This window comes from Coccidioides immitis (genome assembly GCF_000149335.2).
Source record: "Coccidioides immitis RS genomic scaffold supercont3.1, whole genome shotgun sequence".
NCBI lineage: Eukaryota > Fungi > Ascomycota > Eurotiomycetes > Onygenales > Onygenaceae > Coccidioides > Coccidioides immitis.
The window spans coordinates 4,838,913-4,864,576 of NW_004504310.1; the positions used below are offsets into that span (position 1 = coordinate 4,838,913).

Here is a 25,664-nt window from a genome sequence, read left to right on the forward strand (position 1 = left end):
AACAGGTCTTCGAAAGAGGAAATAGGTGAGGGAGCAGGGGCTCGAGCTAGATGACAAAAAGTGAGTGCAGATCAGTTAACCAACTCGAAAAGATCTACTCCGCACCTCTCTCTCGTGTAGTTAACTATCTCCCCTGATAAATGCAAATTCAATGTTCAGGTGATACGAACCCAGAGTAGTGAAAATCTTCCTTCAAGATCATACTATAATGAGCTACCCTTCGAACGGCAAATATCTTGACATGTCAAATGTGCCCCGGTACAAGTTGATGGAAATATAGGGAGAATCCATGATTGTGCAGTACATACATCCACATATTACAACCAATCCTACTTTGTACAGTACATACACACAAAAACATCATACAGCACATTCACTGTTATGGAAGCAAATTCCATTCATCACATCAACGTATACACAGCAAGCCTTGAGGCTCGTAAATGAAGTGAAAAAAAAAAAAAAAAAAAAAAAAAAAATCGAGCTCCGCTAGCAGACTATCAAGCGGTATAAACAAAATAAAGAGCATAATAACTAGATCTCAAAGATGGAATGTAAAATGTTCAGTGCTACAGGGCCGCGGAAAACCTGCGCATATATATATCAACGGAAGCCTAGTTACAGGGCAGGCTATCATGTTAAGACAGTGGCAAAACAAGAGGTGCAGAAGTGGGAATCTCGAGCAGACAAGACATGCGCAATTAAGAAACGAATACCATTTTTCCCATTTCATATTTTCGAATCTTCGAGGAAAGCGTACCCGAACTCTTTCATGAGAGTTTTCTTGCTCGAGTCATGATGTCCTCTACATCTTGCTTGTTCACAACAACTCCGCCTTCGGAACATCGTGCTTTGGTGCGCAATTCCGTGCATAGGCTGTCAACGTCGATTTCGCCGTTGCGGAACTTCTCCATGGACTGCAAGCGGTCCCTATAACAAACAAATCGTCAATCAACCTGCAAAGGAGGAAGAGTAATATCTCAAAGGAAAGGAGAGCTTACCATATCTTTGTACATGACAACATCTGTGACCTGTCCTCGCCGGGCACGACCTCTTCATCAGCATCCACTGACTGCTCAATCTGAGATATAAGATCAGGTTTTGGAGTTGGATTGGATCCAAGGTCGAAATTCGGGAACGAGTTGCTCAGGTCTGGAAGAGGGAATGCATCATTGAAGAAACTCCCAAACTCCTGGGACAAGACGGCGTCTTGTGGTTCGCGATAGTCATTGAAAAGGACCGGGTCAAATTGACCACCATTCTGTTGAACTAGCCAATTGAGTCCGGGAGAACTGTTGGTGTTATTTTCTGGGCTCGTCTGCTGGTTCGACGAATGCGAATTCTCCTTCTGACGTGACAAGGCTACCGGAACTGGATCTTCAGCACACCCACACGCTTCGTTGAGCTTTTCATAAAAGGATTTCTCACATTCGTCTAGGGGAACGGGACTATTGCTGGCATTTTTGGTCTTCCGTTTTGTCTCGTCCTTCGCCGTGGGGGGTGAGTTAACAGCAGGTTCAGGGGATGTGCCAATGGATGAAGACTGGGCGTGATGAGATTCGGAAGAAGTCGAAGGAGAATTCGTGTTCGATGCACGCAGAGGCCCAGATCTGTGTGATGAGTAGCTTCCCTGTCGATTAGCTTGATCGACGCCGTTCGAAGGCTTAACAGGTATGCCGTTTGCATTGTAGGAGGGGGTGTTTTGCTGAGAGGCGCCAACTCCGCGCCCGTATAAAGAGCGGAGAGCTTCATTTCGTGATCCTACCATACCTGCTGTGCCGGGCTGTGGGGACTGGCCAAAAGAACTGTGTGTTCTGAACATATCTCTATTCAAAACACCAGGGGCGCTATACTGCATTGCCGTAAGAGGAGATACCGTTGATGAAGTCGAAGGACTTTGGATTTTTGTCATGGACCCATTGTTAAACATAGCACCTGGAAGGTCGCCAAATTTGGGAAAGTCGAAGGAAAATTCCGTATTCAAACGTGACGTTTGAAGGCCATTATTGCCCGCGGCGAGACCGGAAGCCATGTAATTATTACCACTGCTGGCCCACGAAAGTCGTTTGCGGTACTCTCTAAGTTCGACTTGCAATCTTTCTATTTGAGCGCGAAGCAGGCTGTTCTCATGGTTGGCGGCTTGGGATGCCTTCTCGAGATCCTCAACTTTGGTTTCAAGGTCTTTCAGATGTTTTTCCTTACGCTCACGAAAGGCTCGCTGGGCCGCACGATTCTGGGCCTTGCGCTTCTATGAAAGAAAATCAAAACGAGGTTAATTAAAAGGTCATGTGTGGATTCAGATGTAGGGTGGCAGTACACACCGACGTCGGTTCGGAGGTTAGCGGTTTCCTTCCAGGCTTTTTGGCTACTTTTTCTTCATTTTCCTTTCTCTTTTTCCCGCTTTCCTCTTCCTCTTTCCCGTCAATACTCTTTCTTTTCTCACGCGGCTCTGCACCAGGAAGATCTCCGATCAACACCTCGCCGCTGCCAGCTTCAAAATCGGGATCGAGACTAAAATCGAGAAAAGGGCTGTCGTCCGCAAAACTCAAATTCCCTGAACCGGGGGCGACATGATCTGAAGGAGAGTTGAAGAGATCGTGGGATGACGAGCCATGTTGATGGGGCGAGTGTTGAGTTTTAACAGGCATGCCATCGAAGGTCGTTTCGGCTTGGGGTTTCATTGTCTGGTCAGGAGATGTAAGTGCAGCAAAGAGGAGATCCTGTTGATCAGGAGTAAAGAAAACGCTGCGTTGATAGAGGGAGTCGAAATCAGACATCGTTGCAGACGTGGTGTCGGAGTTTCAGCGAGTTTCTTTTCCCTCTCGTGAAATACGGACGACTAATAATATCTCGAATGCAAAGAAGAGAAAGGGACTGTACAGGAAAATTAAAGCAATGTCTCCAGGAACTTGGGTGATATAGATAGGGAGATATAAGTTCAACTGTGTAAAGGGACGAAGTAGTTTCCCGCCGACGATAGGGTCTGTCTGGGCTATGTGAATTCGTTCTGATGGGCTATCCAGGTGTAGGTCAGAAATCCCTGTCGCTCCGCGTCGCTGGTAGAGCGACCTGGTCTGTATCAACGGTTGAATTTTGGGGAGCGGATTGTTTCGGTCAGAGGAGCTGGAACGTTGGGGCAATTGGAGGGGGGAATTGGCCACCGACGTAGTTGGCGTTTTGATTGTCGCGTTCTGCGCAATTATTGCGGGGAACGGTAGTCGATGCCTGAACAGAACAAGCAGACAGCCACAGGCCGCAAACACGAAAAGATTGCTGTCGAAGACCTCTCAGCGATGTGCAACTATCGCCAGCTGGGACGAAAAAGGGTGGAGGTCTCGAAATGAAGGCGGGGTGACAGGCAGGCTGTCAAGATAAGGCCACAAGGATGCGAAGGATAGGGCGCCGTCCGATCCAAGCGAGAGCACCACTGGTGCGATAACTAGTTCATCCAGGCTGCAAAGTCCACGCCGGTCAGCTCAGGCCAGCACGGGGAGATATGGGGGAGCGGCGAGAGGAGGTCGAAGCAGACGGAAGGCCAGCAGAACCGGGACGAAGGAGTGCCAAGGCGCCAGGTCGCTTTGGGCTGAGCGCCAGCACGATGACTCAACCGCTCGTATTTACGACCGCGAGGAGCCAAAAGCGGCGCTGTGTTCTAGAACTCGGCCGCCCAGAGCCGCCTTTCTGCTGCCAGCCCTGCCGCCCGCGCTTTTCCCAATGCGAATTAGTTGCGGTGCTGCCTTTGGCCGGCGACAATCTCCTCAATAAATCCGATTTCTCCGCTTGCCGCCTGATTGCCTGGTCGTCTTTTTTTCGCCGCTCCGACCGTTCGTGCGGGCTGGAAAACGGCGGTGATGACATTCCAACCACTTTGCCTGTGTCCAGTGACCAACGAGCAGCTCCTCCAGCGCCATCCAGCGCAAACCCTGCTCGGCTGGCACTGACCCCGGTTCGACTACGGAACGTCTGCTTCCGCCCTCGCGGTGTCGGATTCTCGTGTTTCACCGGAGTAACATGTTACTTCACCCACTGTTTCAACCCAACATTGGGAGTGTTTGCGACACCGGCGCATTAGGTATATACGCAGTACCCCGTACCCAGTTCCATTCAAGACGGTGGCTGGCGATGCAGTCGAGCTCGAACTCCCACCGAGAGACCGGGATACCGAGCCTACAACCCTCTCCAGGCATGTGCATGATCTTGGAAGAACCCTTTAAACCCATTGAGATGGAAACTCTTGTTGGGAGTTGACAGCAGCCGGGACTCGCCGGATTTACCCCCTGCAGTCACAGCAGGGATAAAAAGTCTCTCCCCGGACATCTATCAGATCGAAATATGCGAGGGACCACTTCCCAACAAATGTTGGGAAGCCGGGACCCATGGAGACCGATATGAAATACTTACGTCCGTACGGAGTATATATTAAATGCAGCTGCCTTGCTCTGTACATTGGCCAGAGTTTCTAACGGTCGTGACAGGCGCGCCTCTGCTGATTATGGCTGGCAATATTGAATATCTCTTCTGTTTCTTTTCTTTTTTGTTTTTTAACCAAAAATTTTTACGTTCCTTTCGTTACAAGGTTTTGGCATTGCCCAGCTGTAAAACTGTAGCCGCAAAATACGCACATGATAAATACTGCAAAGAGAGCACATTCGTCTCAACATCCGTTCAAAACAAACCCCAACCGCCAAAAATCACCCATATCTGGCATCCTTATCTCCGCCCGCTTACAGGCTTTTGTCTCACCAGCTTCATGAGGACATATCGCCTCGTTCAATGGCGACCAATGTTCCTAGCATGCGGCAGAATTTGGGACAGATTGATGTATAGTCGAATACTTGCCTACAGCTGAGGCAATTTCGTCTCGCATGTCGTAGAGTTGGAGAGGAAATCTCCAAATATGCCCTGATGCTACCTTTCAATGGCCTTCTCTACGGAACCGTTGGCTACTATGCTAGTGACTATTTCTCAGAGACACTTGTCTCCAGACGCGCTCGACACAAAATCATCCGAAGCCTCCGTCGTCGATGCAGGAACTTATCACGTTCCCCGATATGTAGGCAGAATAAAGGACGTCTCTGAACGCCGTATATGTCGGCTCGATCGTGTTCGAATGTAATTGATCGAGTGCTGGATCTCGCTGCATCATCTCCCCTGATGTCGTGGATTTCTGCTGTGCTGCGGGCTGGACGCCACCGACGCCAAAGTGTGGATTCGCGCTGCTGATTGGCTAGATGGGGCAAGAGTTTGCAAGCAGTGCAAACTGAAGTGCACGTGTTCGTCCGCCGAGTCCACGATCGATCCAACGGCCTCATCTTCTCCACGCCTATCGTCGAACAGAATCGAACCGCATCAGGAGACAAAGGTGCTTGTGCCTTCGTTCACAGAGTCAGTTGCATCTAGCTTTGGCGAAAAATTAGTTAAAGTGCTGTCACAATGAGTACAGACGTTGCCACTTTGGAGAATGAAGTCAAGGAATTCAAGCTCCAGGTAAACTGACCTCCCCAGACTTATCAATCAGCGACTCCGCCTCCCATCTTGTGAGTTCTTCTGTAAGGCTAACGGCTGGTCTCTAGCTTGAATCTGTTCAATCAAGCTTGCAGGTAGACCCAGACAATACAGAGCTTCAGAGCCTTAAGACTGAGCTTGAAGAACTTATATCACTCACCGAACAATCCATCGCCGAACTACGACCCTCCGTTCCTGAACCTCCCAAGGGAAAGCCATCACACCCCCCCGTGAAGGAGAAATGGTCAAAGGAGAACCATCCGGCGTACCAAGCCGGTTATCGCAAACCTGCCGCAGAGACCCCTCCAGCAGAGGAGTCTCAGTCCTCGATGGTTTCGTTTTCCGTTAACGACAATGTACTCGCCAGATGGGCATCCGGAGATAACGCTTTCTATCCGGCGAGGATCACATCGATCACAGGCTCCTCCACCAATCCAATCTACATTGTCTCCTTCAAGTCATACTCCACCACCGAAACCTTAACCGCAAAAGACATTAAGCCTATCTCTAATAATGACACTCGGAAACGCAAGGCTGATGGGATATCAGGAACCCCAGGCCCGCAGTCTCTGCCGGCAAACTCCAGCGTCATATCCGCTGCCGCTGATATCAACCCTGCCTTGGCCAGCAAGGCCCGTACCGAAGGCGTTAAACCGGCTGATGGGTCACGTCCCGCGAAAGTGCCTCGAAAGGTTAAGGGAAAGAGGGATTTAGAGGCGGGAAAGGCCAAGTGGCAGGACTTTGCCAGCAAGGGTAAATTCGGAAAGGCCACAAAAAAGGAGAGCATGTTTCGTACTCCAGAAGGAATCAATGCTCGAGGTGAGTTTCGTTTCGTAATTCTGAATATTTGCGGCAACGTTGCGCGCTAACACTTGTTTTCAATATAGTTGGCTTCACTGGATCGGGCCAGCAGATGCGTAAAGACCCCACGAGAAGTCGACACGTATACCAGCAGGAAGAAGATACCTATTAGACTCCAGCGATCCTTCATTTCCTTCTTCAATGCCCGCCTAGCGTTTACCTGCACGGAATTCCAATGATGCTATACTCTTTAATCCTTACCACGAAGCGAGAAGCAAAAAAGAACCAAGGATCCATGGAGCACTGTTTTCTTTTGCTTAAGTTCCTGCAGCTAACTTCACTACCTGATTGGTGCAGGACCAGTTATCATAATACCTTCCGGAGTCCACGTCTTCCTGGAGTTCAGTTGTCGCTGGCGTTCCCATAGGCGTCTTTTTATTGGCGCGGTTTCGAGGGTAATAAATCTAGTATGAGTATTTTGTTGTCCCTCATTGCTACAATTCTTTGATTATGATAGTTCTGTTGTGCATCAGGAATCTAATATCAGACAGTGCATTGGCGGCCTCATTGTTATTATGTACCTGGAAACGGTTTGTGACCCCGTCACTCGGGTGGAGCCTCCAGGACCATCGCTGTGGCCTTCTCATGCCTCCTGGTGGCGGGTAAAAAGCTACCCAATCACCCCCTTCTAGTCTCGTCCACTGAATATCGACCAACATTCTAGATTCTCCAAATCTTCCCAACATGCGAAACCATTAAGATAGCTTACAATGTAAAAATTATGAAACGTATGGCTTTTATCGTTGCATCTACGCTGGGATATAAATCCTGCTATCAATGGGTACTCTCGGATTTGCGTCGCCCAAAACAATCTTCTGGACATGGCGTGGTCAAGAACTCCAATCCCGAAGCCCTTCCAATTCTTCACTTAGTCCAACCGTAATGGTTTCCATGAATGGCTTATACCTAATCCACATAGTCTGTTTTAATTCCTAAATAACCTAAGCCCACCCTCCTCCATATCCTCATCATCACTGGCCACTCCATTCATGCCTTCATCCTCGGATTCCTCTCCAAGCACCTCTCTAGCGCTTCTCCCCAACAATGATGCGAAAAACTCCTCTCTCGCCCTATCACCCCATGACCCTCTCTCCTCTGGCGCCATGAAATTCTGCAGCTTCTCATGGACATTGTACTTCATTTTCCTACCCTTTGACGCCTTCGTATCCACAGCGCGCTTGACCTTGTCTTTCCGCATTCCTGTAGTAGGGTGGATGGATAAACCCGTCAGTCGGGACGGAAGCTGGGAGTCGAGAATACCGGCGGAAGCGGACGAGGACATGCGTTGCTCGACAAGGTCGCGGAGGAGGGACTGGTAGAATGCGGTGTCGTTATAGATGATACTTGAAGGCGTTTGGGCCTGGATGTCCCCATTTCTCTGCGGGTGGGTGGTGTTTGCTGATGTTTCGGTGGCGATGTGGGCATCTAGAACGGCGGTGATGGTTTGATGGTCGGAATTTTTGGCGAGGAGTTTGTTTTGGTTGGACGGTAGGGCAGCACGGATGCCGCGGGCCTTGAGGGACCATTTGTCCAGCACAGCGCGGCGATGAGGGAGAAACTGAACTTCTAGATCGTTCATCCGGCTCCATATCTCCGAGGATGGTGTGTCTGGCGCGATCGGCGTTCGTTTGCGTTTTTTGGAGGACGTAGAGCTGTCTTTGAAACGAGAATCGGCAAGTGTATGGCGCAAGTCATCCAATGCGTTCCATAGAGCGAGTGCGGCCGCTTCAGCGGATTTGATTAATTCCGCATGTGTAGAGACATCCACTTCAGCGTCGGGGGGAATGCTATTGATCGAGGTAACACCCTTCTGTAGCTTTATTCGGCTGTTGAGAAGTGCGTCGAATGCGCGTCGTTGTCGTTTGACGGCAGCACCCTTCGCAGCATCAGCTTTGGCTGCTTGAGATATGGATGCGGCCACAGCTTTATGGTCAGATGCCATTAGGCGGCGCAGCTCATCCCGTTCGTCAGATACGCCCGCTGCTCGGCGAGAAGGGTTCTCCTCTTGCTCTTCATCTTCCTCATCTTCCTCCTCGTCGTCCTCCAAATCGTCGCTGTCCATTTCCTCATCCTCGTCTCCTCTTCCGTCACTTCCACCCATGCTGTCGTCATCCTTCTCATCGTCGTCATCCAAATCGTCCTCCGGTCCAGATATCTTGGAATCATCTGAATCCTCGAGGTCCTCTTCGCTATCTCCTAATCCGAACGGTCCATCTTCATTATCGCTCGCGTCCAGGGCATTTCTGCTAATCCGAGAGCCTGCATATTCGCGTCCGAGCTCGATCGGCAATGGCTTGCGGAGTTTACTCTTCCTGCACGAATCGCAGAATGTCAGTTCCAGATGTTTGAAAAGTTTGTCGGGAGATAAGCCGTACCCAACAACTTCATAGTGTTCGCGGCCAGAAATCTCTAAACCTTCTCCATCCTCAGATATTTGATCCTCATCATCGCTAGTCTGTCCGTGATCATTTTGATCTTCGGGATCAAAGTCTGCGACGGCGTTAGTTCTGCTTCAGCTGGGGGGGTTCACGGTTTGCGACGAATACCTTTTGGCGTCGGGTCATCGAGATCAGCAATCTGTTCGGCAAGCGATTTTACCTTCTTTTTAACTCCTACCATTGTAGCGCGGAATTTTTTTTTTTTTCTTTCTCGGGGGCGTCAGAACTGCTCTGTTTTATTTTCCTCCGAAATATATATATAATTTTTTTAGGGAATTTTTGGTGTTGCAAAGCTCACTCGGGAAACATTCCCTGATTGGTGCCCGTGTGGGCTTGAGGAAAGCTAGCCGAGCACCAGCGCGCCGCCGAGCTTGACGGAGCTCAAACACGAGCGTTGAACGGCCGCTGCAGATGAGATGGAAGGACTCGAGCGCGAATATCTGATAATTGTAAAGGAATGATGCGTCGGAGATTCTTTTCCACTCTCCGACAACTCCAACATGACAATCCGCTGGTAGATTTCCCCTTCCAATTGGTCCGATCCATTTTTTTCTAACGCCATCATCTTGAAAGGGCCTCCCGCGCTCCGGCACGCCGCCATCCTTCCCACGCCGTCGTGGCCTGCCTGAGAAAAGGAAGATTCGCGATGTGAACAAGGTGATAGCGGTCTCGTCTGCTAAAGGCGGGGTCGGTAAATCGACAATTGCCGGTAGGGTCCGTTTGCTGAGGAACCCTTTGCTCTACGCCGCGTTCTTCGATGGGAATAGGACCCGAATGCTAATAGTTGCATTGGCAGTGAATATTGCATTGGCGCTTGCCAGGCGTGGAATTCGCACTGGCATTCTTGACACGGATATTTTTGGGCCTTCGATACCCACGCTATTGAATCTCTCTGGAGAGCCGCGGCTTGACGATAGTGCGTTTCTCCGTATATATCTTTCTTGCGAGTGGAATGAACAGTACATTGACCAGATTTTCACAGAGAACTGCCTTGTTCCTCTCACAAATTATGGCCTCAAATCCATGTCCATGGGCTATCTTCTCCCTCCACCACCCCCAGAGTCAACAATCACCACCTCCGATCCCAACATACCGCCCATGGACACAACCCCTATCTCTTGGCGAGGACTCATGGTATCAAAAGCGATGAACCAGCTACTCCACTCCGTTTCATGGGGCCCACTGGATGTGCTCATCCTCGACTTACCTCCCGGAACGGGAGACGTGCAACTGACCATTAATCAAGAAATCGTAGTGGACGGCGCAGTGATTGTGTCTACACCACAAGATATCGCACTTAGGGACGCTGTCAGAGGTTACGGCCTTTTCGAGAAGATGAACGTGCCCGTTTTAGGTATGGTGAGGAACATGGCCTTTTTCGCCTGTCCGCATTGCGGTAAGCAGACGAGAATATTCTCTCGAGGCTCAGATCCTAAAGGAGCCCAGGAGGATACAGCTGGCCATGCTCATGATACTAGTGGCGTTGTGGCGACTTGTAAACGCCTAGGCATTGAGTTTTTGGGAGATGTTCCGCTTGATGCTAGGGTGTGTGAAGACGCTGATCGCGGTGTTCCCACCGTCGTTGCCGAAGAGAGCGATGATAGGAGCGTGCGACGGAGTGCATTCATGAGTATCGCTGAAAAGGTTGCTAGGAAGGTTGGACTGGAATGGAAATGATGGATTCGGAAACACGGTGTGCCCGAGTTTCAATAGGCTCCATCTGAACATCCTTTCTCTCCGTGCAAGAATGCTGCTTGAACGAATGATGAGTGGGTTACAGGTCGAAGTGACGCCCACCTGTCCCCCAGCGCCCTTCTTGTACTAGGTGGTTGAGGGTTTCTACGAACGCTGGAACGAACTTGTATGATATGTAAAAATAGTCAACTCCAAGCATGTAACTCCATTAGCTATATCACAACGTATTCCGATATTAATATCCAAAATATTCACGAAACTAAGGTCGATACCGAAATTTAGAAACAGATTATTCTCGAGCGACTGTATATTTAACCAATTACGGGATTCTGGCCGGAGAAATCTCTAAAACGACCTCGATAAAGCTCACTCGGCCTATCCTTAATAGCTTTAGAATCTCGTCCTCGTGTCTCCAATGCCAACTCGTTCATCTGAATAAACACTCGAATATCCGCTTTCGTCGTCTGTTTTCTCAGCATCCCCGTTGACCTCGCCTCGGGATCGCGACGCAGCGCTTATATTGCCACTGGCCGGAAATGACGGGAACGGCTCTGTCTCAGAGGGGTCTCTAGCTCTGGTGGAATTAAACTCATCTGCTAACTCTTTCCCCTGATAGTAGTATTTCGAGGACCCTCGCGCCGCCCCAAAATTGGCTTGAGTTTGGCCGCTACGATGAATAGACCCACCTGACCTTGCGGCAGCAAGTGGCGCAGGACGTCCAACATCATGGTTATACCGGCTGGAGTGATTTTGATCACTTGTCTGCACGGCGTGGCGCCTCCGACGCTTGGTGTCGTCCACTACCTCTCCACCGTTGACGGGCAAGTCATCCTCATGTGCAAGGTTAGATTTCGTGCGCGGTTTTCCTGGCTCTCGTCTACCTGAGAATGCAGATAGCGATTCACGTGGTGTTTCCCACTCGAGCGAGGATGCTGATGCCTGGACAGGAGAGACCGGTGATATCACACCTTGAGCATGACGGATAGCTTTGGTGCTGGCTTTGTCATCAGGGCGCCGGCGTTGCTGAGAGTCTCTGCGCTTGACGGACGCTGCACGAAGAGGGCTCCGGGGCGGGACATAACCTGGATGTGGGTGAAGGTCATCTATCGTCTTTGGTGGTATAGAAATGTCGGTTGCTTTCCTGTCATTGGTATCACCGTTGACTTCGCCCGCATCGTCGTTTTGGCGAGGTGAAGAGTCGGAATATTTCGACGAGGCAAGCGACGGCGCTTTACGAGATGACACTTTTTCTGAAACGTCTCTCTGGGACTCATTCGATTGCCCAACATCCGTCACTACCCTGGTTTCACTTGCGCGCCTGGGAAGAGGAGCCCGGAAACGACCAGCGTACTCCCCGCTCTCTCTGAGAACTGCTTCATCGTGTTTATTTGCAATTGAATTCCAGAAAGCCAATGCACGATTCTTCTTCGTGGGTTTTCGGATTCTCCGGATAGAAATACCCCGTCTGGCCGCTGCAGAGCTCGGTGGCGGTGTTTCACCAGGGGCGAGCTCCTCAATACCTAAGAGTAGCTCTTCTACCCGCCTCTTTAATATTTTGCGTCTCAATCTGGAATACTTATTATCCCACTCTTGCTTCGCGTTCAACCACCTCCTTACGGGGCCTACTTTAGGTTCTCCGATTTCATCAGGAGAGAGGCCGAGGGCTGGGAGGTAAGACTCATCCGGTAATGGGCGAATATTGCCATGACCATCAATCAATTGGCGGATCATGTGGTGACGAAAAGGCGGGAGGGGACCCCCAGCTTTTCCAACAGATCTGCAACCTTGCTGTTGCTGAAATAGGTTTCGCTGTTGGCCACCAGGATAATCGATATCTCCGCTCGAGGACGTAGTCCAGTCAGGAATTTCAATGCTCGATTCTTGCGCCCGGGAGAGCGCCCAAGCTCCAAATTGTGCAATTGAACGATACATATACTTTGCCGCCTGCGTAAAACTGAGAGTGGGAGCCACATGACATAGGTTCTCCCAGACCTGCAATTGCACGTATGTAGGTTTATACTTGTCGATTATCTTCCGCTCCGGGTCATGTCGGTTCAAGTACTTCTCGCTTGGAGGATAGGCAGCGGGATTAGCGGCTTTGTGAGCAAAGTAAATCTGTTCGTCCCTAAGCATCTCACCGCCGCCAGTAAGAACTAACAGCGGAGGCAAGCCGCCAAGTGACGGCTGCAGAACGGGAGACACGAGCGGGTGAGACAGCATCTCGTTAGGCGTGTACATATGAATCTGATCTTTCAGCTCTATCATCACTCCGTCCATCTGAACCGTGAGGAGATGGTCGGGGTGCGGATGCCCCCGCCCGTTCTGGAAGATAGCTGCATGGTGCTCCGGTAAGGGTTCGAGATGACCAGCTTGGGTCGTTGCGGTTGCTTCCCGGATGAAAAACTGCTCAATGGCCCGTTCGTCAACGGAAGTAGTACTATCCACCACGGGTGGTGAATTTATGGCTTGTAAGATTTTCCCCGCACATTTCGATACGACACCGATTTCGTCGGCACTCGGCGGTGGCCACGCCATGGAAGGCCGTTGCATGAAGCCGTATTTAGGCAGATAATCTTCAGTTCCAATATCATTCATACTGGGGAATGAATGGGTCAAATCGAGCCACGGGGATATCAATATTCCTCCCACAGGTAGGGGCATTTTTTGGTCGCGTAGGATTACGAGCATCCTATTTCCGGGTTAGCCAAGCCATTGAATTGCCTTGGTTATACTTACGATGCCACCATTCCGCCTCCAGACGAGTCTCCGGCGAATATGATCTCTTCGGGGCTATGGAGGGTCAAGAGGTATAGATAGGCCGCCAAACAGTCTTGTAAGCCGCAGGGAAAAGGGAATTGTGGCGCCAGACGATATCTCGCTGTTTCTGGGTGAGTAATTCGAATTCAGATGGTCAAATAAAAATTGGTAACTCACTATTAGCACGTCAGTATCAGCGTTATTCATAGTCAATGACCATAGTTAAACAACTCACCGAGCAAAAAGCCTCGCCTTGAGCTTCCTGGCATGCCTTTGCAGCTGATATCGATGCGTATCGACGCTTCCAAAGTAGTACGCTCCGCCGTGCACGTAGAGGATAATTCGCTTAGATCTTTGGCCTAAATTCCTCCTCTGGGCGTAGTCGCTTTTCATCTCGATCCATTCGGCGTATAGCGCGACATCATCCCCCCTCCACTGCCACCATGTCTTGCCTCCCACACGATCGACACCGCCGGGACCAAGTTCCGCGATGATCAAATGTCCTGCGGAAACGAGGTGCTCGGCAGGAACCACGACGTTGGATTGTTTGACCCAGTGGGGGGATGGGACACGCCGGGCGGTGAAGGCTTGGAACTCCTCGACCGTATGATGCGAGGCATAGTACATGAACCGGCGGATGATCTCCAATCCTTCATGGTAGGATAGACGATTTGCGGGCTTCTGCTTGGGTGGTTTTCCTCCGAAGACCTTGCTCCAAGGGCGTTTAGGGTCAGTTAAAAAAAAAGGGGGGGGGCCAGAGGCTGGGTTGCTGTGCGGGGGAATGGACCTACATGCAAACACCAGGTTTTCAGAACAGTAGGTGCAATGACCGAAGCAACGGTGATTGTGTTGAAGGGCATTGTCGGCGGTTTAGGACTCCCAAGGCCTCACCGTCGCAAGCATTCAGGGGGGGAGTTCGAAATTCGATCTCTTATATATAGGACGGAAATGCCGACAAATAAAACTAAACAGGAAAAATTCTGCAGGCCATCATCGTTAAGAGAGTTAAGACAACTATATACAGCCAAGACCAGCGGCTTGACAAGTAACCAGGCAAAGCGGGCATTTCTCGTCGGCGTTGCTGAAAATCGAGCTTTTGATAAGTTCGAGCCCAACGGAAGCGGTTTGGATGATGTCATGGACGTTCCATGGGAAAACACCGAGGAATGTCCGGATGGCACGCGACGAACCCTCCAAAGGCGCTGAATAGAGCAAAGGCACAATTGCACAGACCGCGCCGTGTATACCGTGACGGGGGGAGATAGAACCCCCCCGCGAGATGTCCTGGCCGTTGCGTAACTCACGAGGACGGGAAGACAATCAGGGTTTCAAAACGTCCGGAGCAGCTGTCAACGAGGGCCGCGCGTGGTCGGCCAATCAGCGCCGTCTGTGTGGGTTTTGAATATCGAAACTTTTTTTTCTTCCCGCTTCGTTCGCCTGCAGTGCTTGAGCGGAGCAACTCCACGAGATGCGCCTGGGCCATACCACCTCCTCCTCCTCCTCCTCCTCCTCCTGCTGCAACCTCCCCGGCCAAATCCCTGTGAGATCACATTCGGATACCCCATATATATATCAGTCGATTCAAAACGGAACCCAATCGCGTCGATTGTCCTCCGCACCGCCCACCACACGGCACAATGGATGTAGACCAACCCCAGTCGCAACCGCAGCTCCAACCTTCCGAACAGTCCCCTACCTCCCTCTCACCCTCCGCCCAACTCGACCTCGCCATCACTCTTATCCTGCACAACTGGCCCGTCCTCACCCTCGCCGTCCAATCCTCATGGGGCGGCCCCACCTCCTCCGAAAAGCGCGACTGGTTCTGCGCCGCCATCGCCGAACTCTTCACCGACCGTCCCGAAACCGATGCGATAGACCTTGAGGAAGTCCTGCTTCAGGTGATGAGCGACGAGTTCGATGTCGTGGTGGATGACGGGAGCGCCGCCGATATCGCGGACCGGGTCGTGGAGCTCAAAGAGGAGATCGAGAAGGGAGACCTGGCCGGAGTAAACAAGATGTGGGAGGCCTGGAAACAAAAGGAGCTCAGGGGTGGCGGAGACGGAAATGCAAGCCTTGGGCTGTTCAGAAAGGTGGAGATGCGGGATGAGGATCAGGAGACGGATGAAGACGAAGACGAAGACGACGACGAGCATGAGGACGGGGATGTGGCGATGGAGGATGCACCTGCTCCTAGGCCGCAGCGGGAGAGGACAGAGCCGGAGGTTGACGAGGACGGCTTCACAAAAGTCGTTGGGAGGAGGAAAAGATGACGCCTTGCCTTGCGGCTTTCAAACCCACTTGTTGTTGCTTTCTCTTTTTTTTTTTTTTTTTTTTTTTTTCCCTCGCTCGCACGGTCTCGCACCAGGATATCCATACCATAGACTACGGAGAATTACAGGAGTTTGGGCATATAAAAATTCTAGCAGAACTTGCAGGAGTTCCGACCGGTTGATTGGGGTTGTTCTATGCAGAGGTTCATCTCATGCGCATCTCATTTTTAAGATCTACTACTCCATACTCGGTACTTCAAAACAAATTTTTTGCCAAACAATATTTCTGAGGCAAAATTCTAATTCCCCCAATCTAGACAAACCCAGAACGGGAACAATAAATTGCAACTTAAGTAGAAGGGGTATCAGTGATCAGCTTGGTAATCATTCCAATAGCAATGGTTTGTCCCTATCGAGCAAAAGGTCAGTATGGCATTGTAACGGCATTGCGTAACGCACCAGGAGAAAAATGCATACCTGATCACGGAGGGTGAACCGTCCGAGTTGATTATAATCCTCAAATCGCTCTACGCAAACAGCGCCCGCTCCCCCAATAACCTGAAGTCGAGCAATGATGGTTTGGCCTTTACTAGCAAATGGTGGTGGCTTCTTGCTTCGTCTGCCGGTTTCTTTCTCAAGCTTGTGAAGTAGAGCCGCAAACGTAACCTCTTCAATAGCTGAGTGAATGTGCATGACGCAGTTGAAGCCGGCAGTAAGAATACTCTTCAGATCAAGGATTCTAATCTTGGCTTCAAATGACGAGACGCAATGGACTGGTCTCTTTGGGGAACACATGACGAATCCAGGCATGATGTCTTCTTCTTCGGCTCCCCGCAGGCGTGCTCGGATTTGATCACCGCAGGTAGCAGTAGTAATCTCTTCCTCGGTTTCGCCGTACAGGGCCGTGACCGTGACCTCGTCTCTATTCGGCATCAGAACACACGTGGACCCCTTCTTCAATACACCGGATTCGATTCTCCCTTCAATAACCGTTCCCATATCCTTGTATTTGGCACTGATCGGCATCATGAAAGGGGCGTTGAGTTTTCGCTCAGGCATCTTCATATTGTGGAGATAATCAAGCAGCGATGGGCCATTGTACCAAGGAGCCAAGTCCTTTGGTACAGGGGTGTTGATACCCATCGTCCTCTGCGCTGAGATGGGCATGAATTTCAAGTCATCCTTCTTGTATCCCATAGCCTCCAAGAACTTGCCAATTTTGGTTGAACATTCTTCGTAACGAGCTTTGCTCCATTCAACTGTAGGATCGTCCATCTTGTTGACTGCTACAATAAGCTTCTTCACACCAGCATTTCTGGCAAGCAATGCGTGTTCACGCGTTTGACCTCCTCGTTCAAAACCAGTCTCATATTCACCCTTGCGAGCGGAGATAACCAGAATGCCTACGTCAGCTTGGGAGGCACCGCCGATCATGTTAGGGACAAACGACTTGTGACCAGGAGCGTCAAGGATAGTATAATGACGAGTAACAGGACCATCAGCGGTGTCGCCGGAAGTCTTAAAGAAGGCACGGCCAACCTCCACAGTCTTTCCCTTTGACCGCTCCTCGTTTGTCAGATCCAAGGCCCAGGAGAGATACCAGGTCTCTCGCCCAGCGTCCTTGGCCTCCTTTTTGTACTTTTCCATCGTACGCTCATCGACCATACCTGTAGCATACAGGATACTACCACCCAGTGTGGACTTGCCGGCATCGACGTGGCCAATGAAGATTAAATTCACGTGCTCACGCTTCTCACCGTAGATTTCCTTCAATGTGGCCTCGTCAACATCGGCAGCCTGTTCTCTGGCAACAGAATCTGCATCACGGTTGGCAGCTTTGATTTCTGCCCTACTGGGGGACGACCGGCCGGAAGATGGGGTGGGAGACGTCTTTCCGGAAGCTGCAGCCTTCTTTTCAGCCTTCTTCTCTGTCTTCTCTATCGCTTTAGCGGCTGTCACTTTCGATGCTGCTTGGACGGCTGCGGGTCCGCTGCTCTTTTCATGTACAGGCTTCGGAGTGGAAGCCGGGGTTGTGGAGGTAGTAGAAGAGGTCTTTGATTTTGGTATATCACCGCCAATGGACAGGATCTTCGCTTTGGGGACCGCAGCGGTCGGGGTGGGAGTGGGAGTGCTAGATGGCTTTTGGGCTGCTGGGGTGTTGACGGCTGGGGAACTGGCTTTTCGCCGCTCAGCAATTTCGGTCGGTTGCCATTGTTTCTGCTGTTGGGCTGGATGGGCCTGCGACTGCGGCTGTTGCTGCTGCTGTTGCTGTGCATTATAACCTCCGTACTTCTGACCATAGTACTGATTGTACCCGCCTTGTTGACCATAGGGCTGGCTATACTGGCCGTAGGGCTGCTGTTGCTGATAGCCACCATATCCCTGCTGCTGGTATTGGCCATATTGTTGGTATGAACCATAGCCCTGGTATGTTTGGCCGGGCTGAAATTCAGAAGCACCAGGCTGAAAGGACGTGGCACCTGGACGGAATGAGGAGGTTTGTGGGTTGAGATTCAAACTCTGCTGGGCCTGTCTGGAGAGGTTCTCGTCCTGAGCAGCGGGGTCATCCTCCCAAGAATCGAGGTGGGACATTGTGCAAAAATGAATGAATTACAACAAAATCTGGGGTCTTCAGGGAATACAATAAACAAGATAATTAACAAGAAGCCAGGGAAACAAGGCAGGCTGGTCAGTCAATTTCTTCAGAGACACAAACTGCAGCAAACAGAGTGCCTTTGCGAGCGTCGGGTTGAGGTGGAAGGAGAAATCGTGGGGCTCAAGAAACTAACTTTGAAGGTGGATCCCCAGCTTACATAAGCATTGTCTGAAGTTGCCGTCCAACGGCTGCGGATGCTGGCCACGAACCACACTAAATTGACCTCAAATCACGTGTGACATACCCGCGCTGTTGCTTCTAACCCTTTTGGTACTAGCCTTAACGCGCGTCAAACGCGCCTAGCTAATGACGTAATCTTGGCGCGGCTGTGGCACGTGCCTGGTTGCAGCCGCCCGGCCAAAACGGCCTACATAAATGATATGGCGTCTCCAACACACCAACGGCCCCTGCAATCCCCCCGCTGGATACCTTGTCACAGCAAGCTGTTATTTCAGCGACCGTTCTCGAGGTTTAGCGATTATGCTGACTTTGATAACCCCTTGGGCCCAGTTGTCGACAGCGGGTTTCAGACGTATTTGCTCAGTATATATATGCAATGGCTGGTTTTCTCACAATGGATAAACTTCTTTTGACAGCAAGTTTTGATGGCCTTTTGCAACTTTTTACCCCCTTGAGTGCTAATAAATTGCTGTAGCTTACGGGACAGGCTATGAACTATGCCGTCAGGTATTCTGAGGACAGTTTCCCCTCCTAGCGAGTGAGGTTCTAATGTGGTGCAGGTCAGGGATCCGCGTCACGGGGCAATATGCGATCAGTCAAGTATCTAGACTGATGAAAAGATCATCGGTTAGATTAAGTAACTTTTCCTTGCGATAACAATTAGACCAACTCACTTCGAACCAGGCTATTGATGATGGTCACCGTTCTGAGCTTCAGACTCTCCAAGAGCGACTTCAAGGCAAAATCCGAGTGAGTTCCTTTCGAGGATAAATGTTTTTGTTTTCTTACTACGGATTTGTATTAACCTGTCAGATAATTTCTCCCGCTATCGATATGATCGAACTCATGTAGGTGTCAAAATGGCTTTTGGAGTGCTCTGGATATTCAGCCCTAATAAGGATTAGCGCGGCTCGGGGCAATACTTCTCTTGAATCGGCCGTGTCTCTCACGCAAGGAATCAGATGGGAAATTCAGAACCTTGGGCAGCGGCTGGCTAAAATCGCATCCACCGAAGAGTTAAGACGCAAGGGTGCCATTTCAAGTGCCCGACGGACAGAGATCAATTCGGACATAAAACTTATCATCAAGGATATCCGCAAATTGTTGGGTCGGATCGAGGATGCAGTACCGCTCATCAACCTTGCTATTACCACCTCTGGAGCAAGCTTGTCTACCACTCTTCCCGCAACCGTGTCGCCTTCCCGGCTTCTTCAAGCAAGCACTTTTCTGACCGCTGGTGACACTCAATATGCCGTTTTGTCGTCACAGGCTGTTCAAATTGGTCCCACTTTTACTCTTTCAATATACCTTCTTTTTGCAGGGCACGCTAGGCCTCATGACGAAGAGACTATTCGGAGTACGACCTGGAAAGAAGTTATTCATAAGGCACGGTTAAAATTACGCAGAGTCCCTATGGAATTACTAGATTCTCATGCATCGTTTTCAATTCCCTCTGAAGATTGGGCTGCCGATGAACGTATCAGAAGCAATTCCAAAGGTGATGAATTTGCCTATCAGATGCTTATTATTGAGGATTTAGATGACGATCGGGTTCACACATTTGAATCAGAAGAGGAAGAACCGTCCCAGTTCGAAGATGTCGCAATCGCTGGAATTAGGGAAATTATCCCGGTACATCAGATTTCGAAGATTTTCTATGCTGATACTGGCAAAATTCTGAACATCGGGAGCGAAGGTGAAGCCAATCACCCTGTCCTCCTACTGAAGCGTGATATACATGCAATCCCACCACGAAGAATGATGGGTGAAAGCGCCACAGAATATGACGAATTTGACGACGAAGGAAGTGAAGGCACTTTGGGCCATGAAGAGCACGAATCTTACCATGATACACCTGAAACTCCAGGACGATCAGATATGGCTACAGGTGAACGTTGGAGATTTCCACCTGGGCTAGACTTGGAATGGATTGCGTTTGAAGTTTACAATGAGCCTGAAGATTCCGACTCTGAGGATGAGTCATCTTCACCAGGACCTACTTCTCTCCCTCAATCTCCGAGTGGCCAGCTAAATAAGAAGCTGTCAAGTCTTCACATTGGTGATGAAAGCTCTTCTCCACACTCACAGCAACACATGACGATATCACGGTCTCCATCCGGCGTTGGGACTCTGAATACCGTTTCAAACCCCTTATTTAAAAATATCAAAACCTCACTATCCCTCCTAGAAATGCTGCTCCGTCTTACATCTCTTCAACAATTCCAACAACAATCTCATCTTTCCATCCCTGACGAACTTCTCAACTTCTTCCTTGAGGAATCTTCCACGACGGGTGCAGGCGGCGACGAGCACCATCGCCAGCGCGTTCGTGCCGAAGCACGACGGAAAGTTGGCTGGGATCCCTATGATGAAAGCCCGTTGAAACGGCGTGGGGAGGACTACCAGTATAGAGGAGGTCAAGACCAAGACTCTTGGGCCGGCAGCCCCCGCAGCTGGAGACCAAGCGCGGAGCCATATAGTCCGAGCACCACCCCACGGTCAAAGGAACATCGGACTAGCGAGGATCTTTATCATGATGGATTCCGAAAGGGCATGGATCCTACATCCAGGCAAGCGATGGCGACGCCCTCGCCCAGCGTTAAAGCTCGAAGTGAGGGCAGAAGAGCTTCTGAGATCCAGAAACCCAGAGCCAGCCGAAGAATGTTTCAAAAGGAAAGCAGTCCCCTAAGGGACTCTGCGCACAGGCTGAGTGGCGAAACCAGGGAGCGAAAGAGCAATGGCTGACGCCGAGCCATGAACAGCCGATATCTAATTTTACGCCATTGTTTGGGTTAGCATTGGGAAAATCTACGGCACGCGCACAATAGGCTATCGTAATTTGAACCGGCTGCGGCTTTGTATCCAAGTATATCAACTTATCTAATATAGATACATCAAATGCCTAGCAGTGGCCTGAGCCAGCTCAACACCCTAAGTACCGGCACAAAATTATTTGCAGGGACTGTTGGAAAGGGAAATTAGAACTAGTCTAAATCCAGGTTTGTGGGTTGATGCAGTAACACACTTCCTTGCCGCTCATAAGAGATTCCATTCGGATATTAAAGAGGGCCTGTGTGGATAGAAGCAGCTACTTGCAAACTTCGATGAGTATAAAAGTGAAATAAACAGAAAACCTGACCACAAAAACTGAGGCATTCCAAGTCAATTCATTCCCAATCCTCTTCATCACTGCTAACCTCCACTGCTTTCGCAGGAGATGTTGCAGACTTTTCCGTTTCCTTTGGGCTCCCTGGTGTCCGGCTAGTTGCACCACTAACAAGATCGTAGCTTGCATCGCTATCAGCCTGCGACTGCTGGTCATTGGAATTCCGCGACTCCAATGGCTTCAGGTTCTCATTTGACATTGATGAGGAAGTTGGTAAGGAAGACGCGCCTGGCGGCTCAGATGCCTTGTTGATTTTGACTTGTGGTGTGGTCGGAGACTCAGGCTCGGATTCAGAATCCTCGTCCCAGGCGACCTCTTCATCATCACCAGCTGTGGATGCTGTGACAAGCCTCAGTAAATATGATTTCATGGCAGCTCTTCTTGATTCTAGAGGCGACGACATACCTTGCAATAGTTCTTTTCGGCGCTTTTCTTCTGTTTCAATAACCATTCGCAAGAAGTAGTACCTTCTCCAAAAGTCTGCGTATTCCACCTTTTCTGGCACGAGGTTCTCCATCGCTCGTCTTAATTCTGGATAAGTCTCCAGATCCTTGGATATAACATCAGTTTTACTATCAATCTTGAACTCATCTTTCCATTTACCCCATTCACCACCGTCAGGATCCTTGGAAAAGCTTTCTAAGTTTGAATGGATGGCGTGTAGTTGTGCTTCGAATCTGGTCGTATGGATCACCCTTTTTCCATCCGCATCTCTGCTCTCGAATAGCACCTTGCCCGATGTATTCTGGCCGCCCTCTTCCGGGGGTGAAATAGTGACAGCATCACGCAAAAAGTTCCGAATATTATTTCCGAATCTCAGCAACGCCTCGTCGGCAGCGTCTTCTGCCCTTTCAATATCCTTCAATCGTTTCGCCGCTTCTGCGCGGAATCGAGAAATGAAGCCATCCCCATCAGCGTCTTGTGTCTCCCCTGCACCATCTCTAGCTGAGTCCTTCAATGAATCACCGGCCTTTGGAGATGTCGGCGTCGTCGAACCAACAGCTTTATCCTTATCGTCGTCACCCTCGCCACCGGCACCAAACCCACCCAACGACAGCCCTCTCGTTCGTCCTATTATCGAGTTTCTCAAATCGCTAAATCCCCTAATAGCTTCCTGACTCGCAGTGGAATATTCTTGTCTTGCTTCTTCGTAATAGCTTTCCCCTTGCCGCCGGACATTTCCCCATAGCCCGCCGAGCCGGGCGCCCCATGGGCTCGCCGAGAAAGCGTTGAAGGTTTCTTGGAATTCAGCCCCTAGATGATGCCGGCTCGAAGTCTCGGAAGGGTCAGCGTCTCCGGGTTTGGAATCTTTGTCATTCTCGGGAGATGCGAGGATTTCCTCTTGGATGTGATCGTAGGCGACGTCCATAGTTTCCGGGGGAGTGAGTTTGGAAACAGAGCGAGGATGGTCTGGACTTGGTGGGAATAGAGAGATATATAATGCAGCAGTCTCAATTAAAATATCATCGCGTTCGGACTAACAGCCTTAGGGAAGAGATACAGTGAATGATTATGGTTCAGCTTCGTTGATGGTTGTTATGGGGTTGCACATGCTTGAACCCCCGGCTCCGGAAGGGCTTTAAACTTGATGTGCACATGATCACCCTTAAGGGTTAAAATGAAATCGACACAACACCACAGAGTGCAGCCTTAGAGCACTCATTCTTGAGTATTAAAAATGAATGAGCAATGAATGTTATGTCCAAGGACAGTATGCCAGTTTTTGACTCAATGGTATCAACAGGTATAATGATGCAGGTGATGAAATATTTTCCCCATTTATCAGTCCCGGAGTTCAAGGCTTGATATTGGATTGGTACCAGCAGGCTGAGCATCATGATTTCCTCTATGACTCTCCACGAGTTCCAAGGAGTGATTGAACCTGGATGACTTGATTCTACTGAGCTCTGACGATGGCAAAGGATCTTCACCATAGAAAGACTCTCAAACACAGGGCAATCGGAAACCCAAGTATGGACATAAAAGAAGAATCCAGGACCAAAGTTTCTATGCTCCTTGCCCTACTGTTACTTATGCTCTGTGGCTTACCATTCGTGCCATATCCTCTGCGGCACGAGGCAGATATATATGTATATACAGTATTGTGCATGTTCATAGTCTTATGCCATGAGGAAAATGTACATCGTCGATATGTCTAAGGGAAGCGGGGGAAATAGCCGCTCAGATATTATGCCAGATCTATGGTCTCTTCGTAACTTCATGCTCAGCAGCTGGGCTGGATGCCCAATCTGGGGGAGTCGGTATGCTATCCATCAAGTTGTTAGGTACCAATTGACTGGCGGTAAGGACTCCTCGTGAGCTGCTCCGCCATCCAACGTCGTTAGATTCGGGTACATTCAAAGCGTTTTGGGATGATTCAACAAAAACCGTAGGCGTATGTGGCGGTGGATGTTGGGTATTATGCACTTTCATGTGGTTTGCATGCGCCTGCGATGATGCGGGGACGGGCTTTATTGATATATTATCCATAGGTCTCGGGTTATTCGGAGTAGATATATGCTGTGACTGATCTAGGATTGATTTAAGGGATGGTTCGATGGATTCGATGGCTTCGGATTGGGTTTCAATATTAGTCTGGGATACTTCCACCATGTCTTCCGGGTTTACGGTCCCCATATACTTCTCGTAGGGATAGCTCTGGTAATGTCGAGCGTAAAGGACAGAAGCATCAGACTCTGTTGCAGTATTTCGAATATTTTCCACCGATTCGGAATGTAGGTCGCGGCTGGATGGCTGGGATGATGAACCACGTGGAGCGGACTCATCCTGTTCACCAATTCGTTCGGGAAAGGTATCAAAACGGATTTCAGCATCGGATTCGTCATCATCAGTGCCGTAAACAATTTGCTGACAGGTTCTTCTAGACCTAATGGAGCCGGTTGAGGCAGGTCGTGGCGTAGTCCTTCTTGGCTGAATACTGTCTAGAAATGATTTTGACGGCATATCAGGAGATCGAATAGAAGAAAGTGGGGAGGAAGAAGCATATAGATCTCCCGTAGCGCTTATCATCTGATTCGGGGAACGTGGAGTCGGTGATTCACGCACAGTCCCGATGGGCGGCGGAAGTGAAAAGTCCCCGTGGATGAAATCGTGACTCAGGGCTTTTCTCTTAGCCGATAGAGAATCACGGGTATGATTTTCACCAGTGCGGCTAGGAGTATTATTCGCCGATCTTGACTTTAATGGCGACTGGATAACTGCATTTGTTCGCTTCACGCTGCTAAAGACGACCTCTGGGCTCTCGGGGGACTGAGATGATGGAACAACGCGCCATCTCCGCTTCTGAGGTGTGACTAATGAACCCGAGAGGGTAGTTGAGCTCCTGTTTGACGCCTGAGAAGTGCGTTTGCTGGGGGACATGAAACCTCTAGGTATACGATTCGGCGGCTCATAAATGTTGCCGCCAGCACCAGAGACAGCTCCACCGAAATTAGTCTCGTCCGGGTCTCCCGATCCTTTGGCAAAAGCATTTTCCCTGGCACAGCTCAGTTTTCTCTTTTTATGGCTCCTACCATAGGCCTGCTCAACGTCTGACACTTCCAGATCATCAGATTCCTCTTTTATAGCTTGCAGTGAAAAAGCAGATCCCTCCTGTGTCCGCATCGGGGTGCAGACAGCTTTTTTAGCTGGTGATCGGGGTCTGATATCATCATCATCAATTTCATCCCGCAAAGTGCCATAACCCATCTGAGTCAGAGTGGTGTCCGCGGGTTCGATAAATCTGGTCCTCTTGTTGCCGGGTGGCTTCTTCTGCCCGCGAGAATGCTTCTTGAGATTAGGTGTAAAGTCAGCTTCTTCGTTCTCATCTTCTTCAATATATTCCAAATCCAAGTCCTCTGATGGCTCGAAATTGGACTGCCGATTCACAAAATCGATCTGGGTAAGGGTTTTCTGGCTTTTGGTGTTGCCGCCCAGCGCCAATCTATATTGCCGTTGATATCGAGTGTTTGAGAGCTTTTTGCCCTTTGGGCGTGACAGCACCGATGGGAGTCTGGCAGATGATTTTAACCTCTTCCTCGCCATAATCACGAAGATGTCCTGAACCAGAGTCGGGGTGTCCGCGGGTCAGGGCCCGGGCAGAATCGATACACCCGGGCTCATGGTAAGCTCAGGGTCTG

The 25,664-nt window shown here is 50.0% G+C and overlaps 11 protein-coding genes across 12 annotated transcripts; 5 read left to right on the forward strand and 6 right to left on the reverse strand.

Annotated features, from left to right (window-relative positions):
* Positions 1–488: 488 nt before the first annotated feature.
* CIMG_01382 (bZIP transcription factor AP-1/Yap1) lies at positions 489–3,488 on the reverse strand. Its single transcript, XM_001247610.2, has 3 exons — positions 2,319–3,488; positions 999–2,245; positions 489–927 (listed from the first exon to the last, which is right to left on the reverse strand). Exons 1-3 carry the CDS (start codon positions 2,772–2,774, stop codon positions 768–770), a joined length of 1,863 nt encoding a protein of 620 aa, XP_001247611.2. The 5' UTR covers positions 2,775–3,488; the 3' UTR covers positions 489–767.
* On the forward strand, positions 3,243–4,653 carry CIMG_10731 (uncharacterized protein). The gene has a single exon (XM_012358883.1). The coding sequence runs from the start codon at positions 3,494–3,496 to the stop codon at positions 4,067–4,069; it is 576 nt and encodes a 191-aa protein (XP_012214306.1). The 5' UTR covers positions 3,243–3,493; the 3' UTR covers positions 4,070–4,653.
* Positions 4,654–5,358: 705 nt separating this feature from the next.
* Positions 5,359–7,096, forward strand: CIMG_01380. 2 transcript variants are annotated; one of them, XM_004445753.1, is made up of 4 exons: positions 5,359–5,484; positions 5,571–6,321; positions 6,390–6,770; positions 6,855–7,096. In XM_004445753.1, the coding sequence occupies exons 1-3, from the start codon at positions 5,431–5,433 to the stop codon at positions 6,473–6,475; spliced, it is 891 nt and encodes a 296-aa protein (XP_004445810.1). In that variant the 5' UTR covers positions 5,359–5,430; the 3' UTR covers positions 6,476–6,770; positions 6,855–7,096. The 2 variants fall into 2 exon arrangements, with proteins under 2 accessions (XP_004445810.1, XP_004445811.1); XM_004445754.1 differs by having other exon boundaries at positions 6,390–7,036.
* Positions 7,097–7,230: 134 nt separating this feature from the next.
* On the reverse strand, positions 7,231–8,982 carry CIMG_01379 (vesicle-mediated transporter Bfr2/Che-1; the record flags this gene model as incomplete). The annotated part of the gene is made up of 3 exons (XM_001247607.2): positions 7,231–8,675; positions 8,739–8,853; positions 8,910–8,982. 3 exons carry the CDS (start codon positions 8,980–8,982, stop codon positions 7,289–7,291), a joined length of 1,575 nt encoding a protein of 524 aa, XP_001247608.1. The 3' UTR covers positions 7,231–7,288.
* A 241-nt stretch (positions 8,983–9,223) lies between these two features.
* CIMG_01378 (nucleotide binding protein) lies at positions 9,224–10,735 on the forward strand. The gene is made up of 4 exons (XM_001247606.2): positions 9,224–9,315; positions 9,375–9,510; positions 9,598–9,717; positions 9,784–10,735. The coding sequence occupies exons 1-4, from the start codon at positions 9,259–9,261 to the stop codon at positions 10,476–10,478; spliced, it is 1,008 nt and encodes a 335-aa protein (XP_001247607.1). The 5' UTR covers positions 9,224–9,258; the 3' UTR covers positions 10,479–10,735.
* On the reverse strand, positions 10,703–14,482 carry CIMG_01377 (lipase/esterase). The gene is made up of 4 exons (XM_001247605.2): positions 14,045–14,482; positions 13,489–13,961; positions 13,233–13,286; positions 10,703–13,185 (listed from the first exon to the last, which is right to left on the reverse strand). The coding sequence occupies exons 1-4, from the start codon at positions 14,111–14,113 to the stop codon at positions 10,887–10,889; spliced, it is 2,895 nt and encodes a 964-aa protein (XP_001247606.1). The 5' UTR covers positions 14,114–14,482; the 3' UTR covers positions 10,703–10,886.
* Positions 14,483–14,890: 408 nt separating this feature from the next.
* Positions 14,891–15,523, forward strand: CIMG_01376 (pre-rRNA processing protein; the record flags this gene model as incomplete). Its single annotated transcript, XM_001247604.1, has 1 exon — positions 14,891–15,523. The coding sequence occupies one exon, from the start codon at positions 14,891–14,893 to the stop codon at positions 15,521–15,523; it is 633 nt and encodes a 210-aa protein (XP_001247605.1).
* A 196-nt stretch (positions 15,524–15,719) lies between these two features.
* Positions 15,720–18,115, reverse strand: CIMG_01375 (eukaryotic peptide chain release factor GTP-binding subunit; the record flags this gene model as incomplete). Its single annotated transcript, XM_001247603.2, has 2 exons — positions 15,720–15,932; positions 16,001–18,115. 2 exons carry the CDS (start codon positions 18,113–18,115, stop codon positions 15,873–15,875), a joined length of 2,175 nt encoding a protein of 724 aa, XP_001247604.1. The 3' UTR covers positions 15,720–15,872.
* A 473-nt stretch (positions 18,116–18,588) lies between these two features.
* Positions 18,589–21,301, forward strand: CIMG_01374 (RanGTP-binding protein). Its single transcript, XM_001247602.2, has 5 exons — positions 18,589–18,774; positions 18,835–18,986; positions 19,044–19,109; positions 19,173–19,207; positions 19,265–21,301. Exons 2-5 carry the CDS (start codon positions 18,909–18,911, stop codon positions 21,102–21,104), a joined length of 2,019 nt encoding a protein of 672 aa, XP_001247603.2. The 5' UTR covers positions 18,589–18,774; positions 18,835–18,908; the 3' UTR covers positions 21,105–21,301.
* Positions 21,193–23,056, reverse strand: CIMG_01373 (BSD domain-containing protein). Its single transcript, XM_001247601.2, has 2 exons — positions 21,931–23,056; positions 21,193–21,864 (listed from the first exon to the last, which is right to left on the reverse strand). Exons 1-2 carry the CDS (start codon positions 22,892–22,894, stop codon positions 21,527–21,529), a joined length of 1,302 nt encoding a protein of 433 aa, XP_001247602.1. The 5' UTR covers positions 22,895–23,056; the 3' UTR covers positions 21,193–21,526.
* Positions 23,057–23,724: 668 nt separating this feature from the next.
* CIMG_01372 (uncharacterized protein) lies at positions 23,725–25,569 on the reverse strand (the record flags this gene model as incomplete). The annotated part of the gene is made up of 1 exon (XM_001247600.1): positions 23,725–25,569. The coding sequence occupies one exon, from the start codon at positions 25,567–25,569 to the stop codon at positions 23,725–23,727; it is 1,845 nt and encodes a 614-aa protein (XP_001247601.1).
* Positions 25,570–25,664: the final 95 nt, after the last annotated feature.

Bases quoted from the DNA above. Each gene is read 5' to 3' on its own strand.
- CIMG_01378 (XM_001247606.2), top strand. From the start codon at position 9,259: ATGATGCGTCGGAGATTCTTTTCCACTCTCCGACAACTCCAACATGAC. The intron at 9,511-9,597 runs GTAGGGTCCGTT...TTGCATTGGCAG, and splicing joins CGGTAAATCGACAATTGCCG to TGAATATTGCATTGGCGCTT. The intron at 9,718-9,783 runs GTGCGTTTCTCC...AGATTTTCACAG, and splicing joins AGAGCCGCGGCTTGACGATA to AGAACTGCCTTGTTCCTCTC.
- CIMG_01377 (XM_001247605.2), bottom strand. From the start codon at position 14,113: ATGCCCTTCAACACAATCACCGTTGCTTCGGTCATTGCACCTACTGTT. The intron at 13,962-14,044 runs GTAGGTCCATTC...CCTTGGAGCAAG, and splicing joins TGAAAACCTGGTGTTTGCAT to GTCTTCGGAGGAAAACCACC. The intron at 13,287-13,488 runs GTGAGTTGTTTA...GACCCTCCATAG, and splicing joins AAGGCGAGGCTTTTTGCTCG to CCCCGAAGAGATCATATTCG.
- CIMG_10731 (XM_012358883.1), top strand. From the start codon at position 3,494: ATGGGGGAGCGGCGAGAGGAGGTCGAAGCAGACGGAAGGCCAGCAGAA.
- CIMG_01373 (XM_001247601.2), bottom strand. From the start codon at position 22,894: ATGGACGTCGCCTACGATCACATCCAAGAGGAAATCCTCGCATCTCCC. The intron at 21,865-21,930 runs GTATGTCGTCGC...GGCTTGTCACAG, and splicing joins CCGAAAAGAACTATTGCAAG to CATCCACAGCTGGTGATGAT.
- CIMG_01380 (XM_004445753.1), top strand. From the start codon at position 5,431: ATGAGTACAGACGTTGCCACTTTGGAGAATGAAGTCAAGGAATTCAAG. The intron at 5,485-5,570 runs GTAAACTGACCT...GCTGGTCTCTAG, and splicing joins TCAAGGAATTCAAGCTCCAG to CTTGAATCTGTTCAATCAAG. The intron at 6,322-6,389 runs GTGAGTTTCGTT...TTTTCAATATAG, and splicing joins AGAAGGAATCAATGCTCGAG to TTGGCTTCACTGGATCGGGC.
- CIMG_01382 (XM_001247610.2), bottom strand. From the start codon at position 2,774: ATGTCTGATTTCGACTCCCTCTATCAACGCAGCGTTTTCTTTACTCCT. The intron at 2,246-2,318 runs GTGTGTACTGCC...TTTCTTTCATAG, and splicing joins TAACCTCCGAACCGACGTCG to AAGCGCAAGGCCCAGAATCG. The intron at 928-998 runs GTAAGCTCTCCT...TGTTTGTTATAG, and splicing joins TTGTCATGTACAAAGATATG to GGACCGCTTGCAGTCCATGG.
- CIMG_01374 (XM_001247602.2), top strand. From the start codon at position 18,909: ATGTGGTGCAGGTCAGGGATCCGCGTCACGGGGCAATATGCGATCAGT. The intron at 18,987-19,043 runs GTTAGATTAAGT...ACTTCGAACCAG, and splicing joins GACTGATGAAAAGATCATCG to GCTATTGATGATGGTCACCG. The intron at 19,110-19,172 runs GTGAGTTCCTTT...TTAACCTGTCAG, and splicing joins GACTTCAAGGCAAAATCCGA to ATAATTTCTCCCGCTATCGA.